This window comes from Dendronephthya gigantea, unplaced genomic scaffold (genome assembly GCF_004324835.1).
Source record: "Dendronephthya gigantea isolate DGI-Jeju-01 unplaced genomic scaffold, DenGig_1.0 000092F, whole genome shotgun sequence".
NCBI classification, from domain to species: Eukaryota; Metazoa; Cnidaria; class Anthozoa; order Malacalcyonacea; family Nephtheidae; genus Dendronephthya; species Dendronephthya gigantea.
In genome coordinates, this window is record NW_021163102.1 from 137701 (window position 1) to 150644 (window position 12944).

The 12944-nt window shown below is 36.0% G+C and overlaps 1 protein-coding gene across 2 annotated transcripts; it reads right to left on the reverse strand.

Moving 5' to 3' along the window:
* Positions 1-3644: 3644 nt before the first annotated feature.
* LOC114533462 lies at positions 3645-10630 on the reverse strand. Of its 2 annotated transcripts, XM_028554980.1 has the most exons (7): positions 10345-10630; positions 8256-8500; positions 5513-5647; positions 5057-5102; positions 4831-4870; positions 4636-4679; positions 3645-4061 (listed from the first exon to the last, which is right to left on the reverse strand). In XM_028554980.1, exons 1-7 carry the CDS (start codon positions 10586-10588, stop codon positions 3787-3789), a joined length of 1029 nt encoding a protein of 342 aa, XP_028410781.1. In that variant the 5' UTR covers positions 10589-10630; the 3' UTR covers positions 3645-3786. The 2 variants fall into 2 exon arrangements, with proteins under 2 accessions (XP_028410781.1, XP_028410780.1); XM_028554979.1 differs by having other exon boundaries at positions 4831-5102.
* Positions 10631-12944: the final 2314 nt, after the last annotated feature.

Below are 12944 nucleotides of genomic sequence, written 5' to 3' on the forward strand. Positions count from 1 at the left end.
GAAAATTGGTGCGTTAATGGTCAGGCTGATGTGACAGTTCTTGTTGTGAAAAACGCGTTTACAGTTTCGTTTCTTCACCACAACCGTCAGTTCATCTCGGGAAAAGCGATAACAACCTATAGAAAGGTGGTATTTAAATACATATTTGAGGGTGCCAATACAATATACCTAGATAGAATTTCGAATAATTTATAGAAGTTTTTCTTAACAAAAAGCTTCCACTACAGTCTGTTTCATCCGTATAGGAATCTTCAGGTGGTAGACAAATAACGAAAAGATGCTACTTAAGTAGTTTTCGTGAAAACGTGGGTGGGCGTTTAAACAAATCACGCATTCTTTAGGAATTATACTAGTTGAATGTACATACTACTTTATACTTATATAACACAAGCACGGTTACCTTTATACATTAGCAAACTCCCTGTGAAGTTATTGAAAAGGGGTCTGGAATTTAGAGCATCGTTTGACAGGGTAACTTTCCAGGTCTTCCCGATATTTATAGGTTTCCATAATTGGACATTGTTTGCTGCATTGCACTGTTCTGTTGCGAATTCTCGTGTAGAAGTGTTCCACTGCAAACATTTAAGAGCCTTTAAATTTAGTATATGTCCGACTCCTGTCCATAACCAACGTTGAGAGAGATCATCCTTAGAACATTTTGTTGTAGAAATGATCCGATTTTTTACTCCTAAACATTCTCCTTTGCCGTTTTTCAAGTAGCTTCCATCTGTCAAGGCAAGCAAAATTTTAATCAGTGCTAGTGGCCGGCAATTCGTTTTTTAGCTAGGATGCTGGGTAAGGACAACAGGACAACAGCATGATACACAAGTTGTCCATACGAACAATTCACTGCATGAACATCCGGAAGGCTTCGCGTCAATGCATGCAAATCGAACTGGCATGAATTGCAAACATGAGCTAGTATATCGAGCTATATCGCTTTGAATATATATAACAACGTATATACAGAGTCTTAAAGAACAGCGTGAAACTTGAATATATAAAGCTAGACACGTGTAAATAATTTAGATATTCTGAAGAAAACTCGAAACGTACCGAGTCGAAAGCTCAATAAAAAACTATTTTAAATCCGGAGAACATTCATTGACAATCATTATTTCTATATATTTGTCCATCACCCAGCAAGATTGAATGTGTATTCTTGTATTCTTGTATTCTTTATATTTGCGTTTAAGTATCCAAAGTGATATTCAAGTGAACTTTAATCATGCAGAATGAATATAATTAAGTGTGAATTATATAATCAATTTTCGTTTATAAATTATGTAATCTATATCCATGCCTTTATTGCGTTACATAATTTATATGTTTTAATGGGACTTAGCTATCGAAAGTGCATGATTAAACTGCATGTTATAACAGTATTCCCCTACCAAAAGTTGAAGATGAAAACCACAGCATGCAAGCAACTGAAATCTCGTTGCATTTCGAATGTTCCAGCTGATCAGTGTTCAAGTTCCCTTCATAGTTTCACTTAACCTTGACCTTGTCGTGTCATCGGCTACATGCGTCAAAGACCTTGGGTACGAGTATGTTAGAACATTCTACGACACAGGTGCGCACTGTATCGTTTTCAAATCGATAAAAAAACTAATTTTAAAGTTGTGGGAACAATTAACGCTTTGCGGTATTTACTAAACGGAACTTGATATTGCATGTTATATCATAAATGTAAATTCGTGGGAAAATATCGTAGCTATAGATAAAGGTAAAAGTTAGTTGATTTTCGTTCACAAATATAAATGTTTGAATATGTTTTATTATATCGTCGGAAATTTTTTAACCAATCAGTGAAAAGAAGAAAATTTAATAGTACGAATGAGCAACAAACATGATTTACTTACCATGGCCAACTATATCACCAGCTACATCTTCGTCTTTTATACATTTTACAATTTTCTCATCGGTGTTATAAACGACAGTATTAAAACCATATTTTTTTCCGCAACTGCAACTTTTCTGTTCATGATCACATGTCATAGTTTCGAGATTTGTAATATTTACCATATTATGATAGTTTTCACCATACTGGATTATGTCTTGTACGCCACGCTTAATTTTAGGCAAAGTTCCTCTTGGTTCACCCGACTGAACGTGAACGACAAAAAATAATAGTTTTATAAAAAGTATCCAGCTTTTTAAACAGCCACGTGCTATCTTCATTATAAGATATCTAACTGAGACGATGTCGGGAATGACCAGAAGGCACGCGAAGCTATGTACATTATATATTGTCGATGAAGCGGGAATATATTCTTGGGCGGTGCTAAAGGATGCTGACTCAAACAAACCGCAAACCAACTGGAGAACTTCCTGTTTTCGTGTGTCGGTATATATAACACGTAAATTAAGTGATGCATTACCTTGCCATATAAACCCGTGTAATTTATAAAGAGACATGCATGCACATGCAGATGATCCCTCGGTCAGTATATGGAAAGAAAATTACATAACTTATGATTGTATGAAATTCGATAAGAATGCATGATCTCCTTAATTATCTAAAGAATACGGCGAGCCTGCCAAACAAAAAACTAATATGGCAGCCAGTGAATATTCTATTGTCTATTAAATTTCTATCTTCGTTTTTCCTGATCAATGTCACCAACATTTATTTATCGAACATCATATATTGAATTTTTTTCAATATAAATTAGGATTGGGGCTATTATATAGGTAGATCATTAAATATATTGCCCAATTATTATTAGCATAATCTTTGTTTTCTTTGTTTTGAAAACCAAGAAAGCAAATTAAGGCCCGTCTATAACAATGTTTGGCTCATTTATTCAGTAACCTACCACTCTGATTATATAACACTTTACCAAAATAAGTATTGGCATGCAGCATCGGTGGAAACACTGCAAGTCAGCCGACGTGTCTATGACTGGGTTGCCATATTACTGAATAAGTCTGCCAGATATTACTACCGTAACCTTCATTTTCTTTGTTTTAATCAAAGAAATCAAAGAGCCAACTACAATGGCTTCTATTTTCAGTAATCTGTCCATCCTGGTCTATAAAGCCGTAACCTTGAGAGCACCGAGCAATGTTCGTGGGTGTATGTTAAACTGTACTATATTTGAGATCTACAGTATACTAAGTCTACTAAGGGGATGAATGTTTACATGAGCCCGCTGTTACCCTGATTTTCAGGTAATGAAAGCAAAAATTGTACTGTTGTAGCTATATCTACAGCTTTCTCGGTTTTGTGGATATTTTTGGTTTCAATTGATTTTTTCTAGTGACTATATAGTAGCTTCAGCTTTATAGTTAACCCGTAACTGCATCCATCAAAACTGCTTCCCGCGCATCACCTCATCGAAAATATAACACAAATTAAGGTTAAAATATGTGCATTTAAACTTATGTATTATTGCTATATGCAATGGTCACTGCAATAAAGCAGTGATATATGACGAGAGTCATGTGTAGCAGGAGAGGATTCATTTTAATTTGCAACTATATAAATGATTTATATGATTAATATAATTTTGTTATTGAAAAAACTTCTCATAATAACTATATACATTATTTTCCATATTTCTGAAATACAGTCTATACTTATATACAGTATATATATTTTTATATACTTTTTCTTGATTAAATTTTTTTTTATCCACGTTTTTAAGAAAGATTTTTTCTTCTTTTAGCATAGTTTAAAGTAAAGTTAAAGTAAAACGTGCAATCCACTTCATTTAAAGTGTCTATTATAGCGACCCGTAGTTTGAGCATGATGTAAGACATGTCCCAATTAAACATCCATTAAACATCCATTTCTTCTTCAAATTGCTTTGGTTTTGATTTAGGACTAGGTGACTTTAGTATATCGTCTATTTCTTCATAAATGCCATTATTATCATTCGTACGATCTGTTGTTGTTCTCTCCAGGGTGTGGTAAAAGGGATTTTTTGGTTCATCGTAGGTTTGACTGCCATTTGCCTTTCGGCTGCTGTTTCTCTTCTTGCTCTTGCTTCTTGTCAGATTGTCTATGTCCATGTAGATAGGAGATACTGGTCCTTTATCTACAGGATGAGCTTCTATGGATGAAAAATTTCATGCAATGTGACTTTTTGTTTCTACTACAAAACACGAGGTACATCTTGCTAGTTCAAAAACCGAATAATCTGCATGACCCTCGGTTAAAGCTCGTCAAAAGGAATATAAGTTTTCCTGAATTGTTTTCAGATTCAGCGTAGTCAAAGCGGCGGTTTAAATTTGATTTTATTAAACAACAACGAACCAAAAAGGTAATATTGTATATGTTAGTTTTTTATACCTATACTCTATTTTACTCCGAAATCTTTGATAGTACGAAAAATGAACTTTTTACGACATGTAATTTGAAATATTTGTATACAACTGTATGCCTATGATTGCAACTATAACCATCAAGAAAAAAATTTACGTGGTAAATATTGTTCTATATAATTAACGCCACCCCTATGCTTTGGCTGCAGAAAGACTGGCTGCATATACCTTACTGATAATCCGTGTTGTTAGTCACTAGCTCCCTATCCGCACATAATGACAATTTAAATAAATCTAGTGTCTGGTCGTTTATATATTTCAGCGCGCATAGTAAAGCTGGACACAACTATAACGTTATCGTACCTTCGTAAATATGTTCTTCGTTTTGGTTTTCGCCTTCAAACTTCCTACAATGATAAAAGATAAGGATGAGTATAAAATGTTCTTTAACAGGAATCATTCCTCAAACTTTAAGGCACCACTAAACTTACTAAACGTAAAGTAAGGAAAGTCAATTCAGATGCATTTACTTAAAATAACAGTGTAGATATAACATACTTTTGTTGTCGTTTGCAAACAATTATTATCACCGTCGCTGCTAACAATAAACAAAACAAGATGGAAGCTGAAATGATGATAGGAATTAAAATGGGAGAGCTTTCATCGTCATCGTTTTCATCTTGACTGTCCCTTTCTGAAGGTGATATTTCCGTTGAAGATAGTTTTTGCGATGGAGTTGTTAGCTTCTCCGAATGAAATGATGACGGAGACGATGACATCATACTTAGCGTTGATATTGTAGATGGAGTATTCGCTGTTTGATCTGGAATCTACGAAATTATTTTGATATATTTTTTTCAACAAAACGAACCTTTTTTATAATGCGAGCCATGTTGTTGATCCCCATTATGAAGATATATATATAACAATACTAATTGTATGAACAAAAATCTTTTGACTCAACGAATCGAAGTGAGGCGTACGTTACATAATCTGTCATTATTAATGGTCGTGCATTGTAGGAATTCATTACTTTTTTTTGTTATTACATTTAATGAAATAAATTAAAATCATTTGATTCTTTGACAATGGCAAATCTTGGCCTGAATAATTTTTGGTAATAGAATTAAATTGGAATATTTGGACGAATAAAAGTGGGTAGTGACAGTAGTGTACCGCGTTAAGGATTAGTATCACGTCTATATTATTATTAAAATGTAGAATAAATAATTACACTTACTTCCTCGGTTGCTGTTCCTTCAACCTTGAATAGTGTACAATTATGTTCTGAACTTCCATTATCATTCCTACACTCTATATCAAATCTGATCAAGTGACCTTTCCATTTGGATAGGAAATCACGTACATTGATGATCTAAAATTTTGATACATGGATTTTTTTATTTAAGAACGTTTTCCTTCATGCTGGGACTACTAAAGCACGGATTGAATTTAAAATTCGCTTTTCAGCTCCGTATTCTAAAAGCACACTCACAAATCACACCTCATATCACTCCAGCTCTGTATTCTTAAAGCTCACTCACACCTCACCACTCCCGCTCTGTATTCTAAAGGCTCACTCACACTTTATATCACTCCAGCTCTGTGTTCTAAAAGCTCACTCACACCTCATATCACTCCAGCTCTGTGTTCTAAAAGCTCACTCACACCTCATATCACTCCAGCTCTGTGTTCTAAAGGCTCACTCACACCTCATGCATATCACTCCAGCTCTGTATTCTAAAAGCTCACTCACACCTCATATCACTCCAGCTCTGTATTCTAAAAGCTCACTCACACCTCATATCACTACAGCTCTGTATTCTAAAAGCTCACTCACACCTCATATCACTCCAGCTCTGTATTCAAAAAGCTCACTCACACCTCATATCACTCCAGCTCTGTATTCTAAAAGCTCACTCATACCGCACCACTCCGGATCCAGCTCTGTATTCTAAAAGCTCACTCACACCTCATATCACTCCAGCTCTGTATATAGTCTAAAAGCTCATTCACACCTTATCACTCCAGCTCTGTATTCTAAAAGCTCACTCACACCTCATATCACTCCAGCTCTGTATATAGTCTAAAAGCTCACTCACACTCATCACTCCAGCTCTGTATTCTATAAAGGTTCACTCACACCTCATCACTCCAGCTCTGTATTCTAAAAGCTCACTCACACCTCATATCACTCCAGCTCCGTATTCTACAAGCTCACTCACACCTCATATCACTCCAGCTCTGTATTCTAAAAGCTCACTCACACCTCATCACTCCAGCTCTGTATTCTAAAAGCTCACTCACACCTCATATCACTCCAGCTCTGTATTCAAAAGCTCACTCACACCTCATATCACTCCAGCTCTGTATTCTAAAAGCTCACTCACACCTCATATCACTCCAGCTCTGTATATAGTCTAAAAGCTCACTCACACCTCATCACTCCAGCTCTGTATTCTATAAAGGTTCACTCACACCTCATCACTCCAGCTCTGTATTCTAAAAGCTCACTCACACCTCATATCACTCCAGCTCCGTATTCTAAAAGCTCACTCACACCTCATATCACTCCAGCTCTGTATTCTAAAAGCTCACTCACACCTCGTATCACTCCAGCTCTGTATTCTAAAAGCTCACTCACACCTCATATCACTCCAGCTCTGTATTCAAAAAGCTCACTCACACCTCATATCACTCCAGCTCTGTATTCTAAAAGCTCACTCATACCGCACCACTCCGGATCCAGCTCTGTATTCTAAAAGCTCACTCACACCTCATATCACTCCAGCTCTGTATTCTAAAAGCTCACTCACACCTCATATCACTCCAGCTCTGTATTCTAAAAGCTCACTCACACCTCATATCACTCCAGCTCTGTATTCTAAAAGCTCACTCACACCTCGTATCACTCCAGCTCTGTATTCTAAAAGCTCACTCACACCTCATATCACTCCAGTTCTGTATTCAAAAAGCTCACTCACACCTCATATCACTCCAGCTCTGTATTCTAAAAGCTCACTCATACCGCACCACTCCGGATCCAGCTCTGTATTCTAAAAGCTCACTCACACCTCATATCACTCCAGCTCTGTATATAGTCTAAAAGCTCATTCACACCTTATCACTCCAGCTCTGTATTCTAAAAGCTCACTCACACCTCATATCACTCCAGCTCTGTATTCTAAAAGCTCACTCACACCTCATATCACTCCAGCTCTGTATTCTAAAAGCTCACTCACACCTCATATCACTCCAGCTCTGTATATAGTCTAAAAGCTCACTCACACCTCATCACTCCAGCTCTGTATTCTAAAAGCTCACTCACACCTCATATCACTCCAGCTCTGTATATAGTCTAAAAGCTCACTCACACCTCATCACTCCAGCTCTGTATTCTATAAAGGTTCACTCACACCTCATCACTCCAGCTCTGTATTCTAAAAGCTCACTCACACCTCATATCACTCCAGCTCCGTATTCTAAAAGCTCACTCACACCTCATATCACTCCAGCTCTGTATTCTAAAAGCTCACTCACACCTCGTATCACTCCAGCTCTGTATTCTAAAAGCTCACTCACACCTCATATCACTCCAGCTCTGTATTCAAAAAGCTCACTCACACCTCATATCACTCCAGCTCTGTATTCTAAAAGCTCACTCATACCGCACCACTCCGGATCCAGCTCTGTATTCTAAAAGCTCACTCACACCTCATATCACTCCAGCTCTGTATTCTAAAAGCTCACTCACACCTCATATCACTCCAGCTCTGTATTCTAAAAGCTCACTCACACCTCATCACTCCAGCTCTGTATTCTATAAAGGTTCACTCACACTCGAACTCACGACATTGATTTCACGCAGTATCTCAATCTTCTTATAACTTTTTCATTGCGGTTGTTGTTGACGAATATCACGATCACAAAAATATTGCGCATGCAATTACAGTATAAAAAGCTTCCTAGCTGTAGTTACTGACCTGTAACGTTGGTGGATAAACTGTGGTGTTCAGTTGAATTCCTGGTACTACTTCCCCATGAAAAGAACGCCACTCGAAACCGCTGATACTAACGGCAGACGTTTCCCAAACCAGTCGACATTTTGTGTGCTCAGCATTAATTGGAGCCTGTATTTTTATTTCAAGATTACATCTATCATGATGGGCGGCACATCGTGTAGTGTTGATGAGTTTAATGAACTTTCCATCAGCAAAACGATAGCAACCTGTGGTCATTTGTATAAATTAAATTCTTAACTACATTGTTCAGTTGTATTTTAACTCCAAAAAGTCCTAGAATTGATTTTTGGGGCCGGTTGTATAAAACTATCTAACTCTATTTTGCACAGTTAAATCCTAGTTAACTCAGAAATACACGATTTTGATTGGCCAATTCCGACCTTAACTACACTTAGAAGCTAACTAGCTTTTATACAACAGGCCGAGCTAATTTAAAGCTAAATTTAACTAACTTTTTGACACACTGGCTTTTGCATACGTCTCAAGGCAGCTCTATATTATCTTTTTATAAACTGCTACTAGTTTAAAAAGTTAAATTAAGCCGAATAGCTAATAATGCCATTTAAAGTCGTTCTGCATGGCGGGGTTGTTGTTTAAAGATATCAATATGATGGCAGCGATTGCTCTTGATAATTAAAATTGAGTATTTCATTCATTTTACAGTTTTGAATATGACGTTGCGAGGCTTGCTAATTTTCATCAATATATGTGACCGTGTGTTCATGCAGGTGAGTATGTATATAAATATTCGTGTAAATGTGTCAGACCTTTCGCGTTTATTTGTCAGACAAATCGTGTGGATATTTGGCGCTGCTTCCTTTTTAATGTGGGTGGCTCAATATTTGACCGCATTCTTGAAATTTGTGGTTTTTTCTGTGTTATACCTCCGCGATAATTAAGAACAATGAAATATGTCATTGTTTTCTGACACTTGCATTGAACTTCATCTTTTTACTTTATTTTCAATCCTGCATGCCTTCAACCCAGCTAAAATGTAATTCGCGTGTATGGCCAGTATATAGGAACTCAGTTATATTCAAAGGATTATATAGTAATATACACATAACAAATAACTTGGCACAATCTGCGCATGCGTGGATAAGATAAATGTACATACAGGGTCATCTCGACATCGATAAAGATTGAATATCATTGTCGTTTAGGGTATATAGTACATTACATGTACATCAAATTTGAGACAATTCAGATGTTTTTTGTGATTCCGTATGTAAAGAACTATTAACAATATGTTTCGCACGTACAAGTCTTCATATCACAGGAAGTGAGACAAGTCTCGAGTATCTTGTTTATATTTTGCTTTTGAAACAGGGATACATGCTTTTAATAAAAGTAGAAATGTTTGATTCTAGTAGGAACGTAAGTCACGAAAATCCTTCATCTGAGCCCAGCAAAATGTTTATGCTAGTTTTACAGCATGTTTATATTTAAGCGGATATCCCTACTTCCAAAGTTTTAACATTGTTTCAGGCGACATATATGTCCTGATTAGCCACGCAGTATACACATGTCGCGAAAGAAATGGACCATTTGGCCCTATTCGGGATAACCTGATCTGCCCAGACCACACAAGCACCGGCTCCTTTTTAATACGCTAGTTATAACATTAAAAGCACCCGCCTGTCTTACATTTAGAATAAATTTTTACATGTAGAATAAAGCGTAAACTTCAGTTGCTATTTTCGCAATTTTTCATGTTTATTTGGAACAGGGATCTTAATTAGTTATGTATTAATGGACTGCAAGCTGATAATTGAGCTTTTGAAGGATATATTTTTCAAACAAGACAAATGGAAATGGGTGTATTCTGTAACAAAGTTGGTAATCATCATTACCCGTGTATAAACTCTTTACCACTTTATTATTACAATGCATGCAGTCAAAGCTTCTCAGAAAAAGGCTTTCTTGGCTATTTCTCGTGGTTTGATACATTGAAAAATTCACAGTATATTTATCTCTTTTCCTGCCTCAAAGTTTATAAAAGGATCTGTTGATGTCTAAACTCTATTATTATAAATTTTGAAGTACTTACTGGATCTGTCTTCGACTATTTCATGATCCTTAACACATTTACCGCGGACATAATTTGTATTTTTTTTACACCTGCAAAACCTAGCTCCATCATCACATATCAAACCAATACGGGCAGTAGTTGGTATCTGTTGAATGTTTGTGTATATTGAGTCCCGATATCCTCTTGTAACATTCATCAAAAGTCCATTGATCTTTAACACACATAATACTGACCCCAAAAATGTCCATAGACCAATAGACATAGCTTTAAATAATATACTAATGATTTTCTATAAATACATATACATAGATTCGATAAGTTTGTCTTTTAAAGACCTTATGAACTTTCAATATTGTTTTCAGTTTAATAGCTCCTTAACAGTATAATTCGACAATTTCTTATTGTGAGCTAAATGACTATGCCTACGCTAATTACATCTATTTTGCATATGAAGGGTTGGTACATCCGTTTGTAGTTGGAATAGTGTCGTTAGCATGACATTATAATATTTTGTGGTCTTTTTGATGAAGATGAGGATGAGGAGTGTTGATTTGGTAACCTTCCTACACCAACGGGTGTTTAATAAGAATACAGTTGTTATAATGTCAATAAATTATTTGCGATGCCATTCAAGATGGCCGGACTACTCAGATATTGGGCCCTTTGCAGAAGCATGCGAAAAAGGGGGTATTGCAGTTTGCGGATGAGCACTCGGTACTAGTACCCAGGTTACTATGTCCAATTGTCCTACAAGAAATCAACGTCAATTGTCACTTCCATAAAGGTCCTAAGGTCATCTCTTTTAGTTGGAAAGGCGTTTTGTAAAAGTCTAGACTGTGAATTATTAAGTGTGAAAACCAGGTCATTTGCCGTTTTATTTCTTAACCTTTCAAGTGAAATGTGTGCGTTGGAAACTTGCTAGAGTGGTATGAAGCTTGACTCGAAAACTTTTGCCCGAAGATTGCTCACCATTATATATTTTCATTATTTTTTTGGCAAGAAATTTTCACACAAGCCTCGAATATTTTGAAGAATACAATAATTGTTCCATTTTCGGTTTACTGTTTTTCGAATGCACGTAAAAATTATAGTAAAACTGTAATTTAAAACTGTAAAAAACTATGTGGCATAAAAAATGTCAAAGTTTTAGGGGTTCAATTTTCCACGGGCGGAGAAAGAAGGTCGGCTGAAGACTGAAGTTCATCTATTTTCCATCCACCAAATTAAAGCTCACACTCTTGTAAAGGACAAAGTAAACTGCGAAAATAAACGTTGGAAAGTCGGCTAGTTTAATGTAATATATAGTGGTCATTTATAGAAAAAGTATCGAAATTTACAAAAATACAGGTTACCGTGGGCGCACCCTCTTTCTCTCCGCCTGTCGAAAATTAACCTTTAAATAGGCTCTGGAACGCTAGTTGGTTTGACGTGTTTACTTTCTTCTAATTTAGGGAATCTATAACATACAAAGGATTTAAATTAGTTTAAATTTCATTCACAACGTAATGTCGGCGCAAAGAAAGAAAAGAACAAAAACACAACAAAAATTCCAAACAACTTTAAAGACTATATATAGAAACACAATGCGGATAGTAAAAAACAAATTCCGAATGACAAGATATCTTGAAAGTCAATAATTTTACCTTTGTCTTCTGGAGTAGGAAATTAGCATTCCAATGAGCACGACTATTAAGACGCACAAAAGCGAAATTACCGATACCAGATTAGATTCCAAGGTAAGGTCACTTTCACGACCAATATGCCTTTTTCTATCTGGTGTAGTCTGAAATGATATACATAAATGGGAAACACTTAGTCCAAGGATTATTCTAGGCTGGAGTTGCTACCACTTTTTGAAATTGTAAGAACATTTGCGGCGATGGAAATTAGTACATGAGTAACTGTAGATATACAATTATAACTAATTTCTTTCTGTAGAAATTTTCTTACAACTTCAAAAGGTGCATGGTAGCAACTCTAGATTAGAATAATCACTCACTCCTGTATTCTAAAAGCTCACTCGCATTCAAACTCATTGGGTCGGAGATCTCGGAGAGCTTCTTAGCGATTCCTCGATTAAAAGCTTGGTTTTCAATGTTTTACCCCAATGATTAATAAGGGCTATCTCATTGTCATTGATCAGAAAGGATCGACTATCTCATTGACCAGATACACGTTGAGAAGCCTTACCGCGCTAAATACTTTGACATTTTACGAATAACTTCCAGCGAATGGTTGAGAAATTGTGATTTCAGAAAATGAATTTTGTAAACATGAACAAACAGAGCTATAAGACTAACGCAAATAAGTAGGATGCCCAGCTTGCATGTATGGTAATTATTTTCTTTAAGGAGAAAAATGTGATACACTTACGTTTGTTCTACCTTGAACTTTGAATATTAAGCACATATCTGTGGAATCTTTTTCTCCCTTTTTCCGATTTCTGACACATTTAATTTTTAACTTGAGTAAAATTCCAGAAAACGTCGAACGAAATTCACCAGGATTATTGATCTATCACGGAAGAAAATGTAATTATATCAGCGGCATATAGTGCTACTTACGACGAATATCCACTCTCATTATCGTTATAAATTTTATATGTATGAAAAAGAAAA

What these genes read in the sequence shown, in the direction of transcription:
- LOC114533462 (XM_028554979.1), bottom strand. Translation starts at nt 10,588, where the DNA reads ATGTCTATTGGTCTATGGACATTTTTGGGGTCAGTATTATGTGTGTTA. An exon ending in AAGGAACAGCAACCGAGGAA is followed by an intron (nt 5,103 to 5,512) that starts GTAAGTGTAATT and finishes ATAATTTCGTAG; the next exon opens with ATTCCAGATCAAACAGCGAA. An exon ending in GTTTGCAAACGACAACAAAA is followed by an intron (nt 4,680 to 4,830) that starts GTATGTTATATC and finishes TTATCATTGTAG; the next exon opens with GAAGTTTGAAGGCGAAAACC.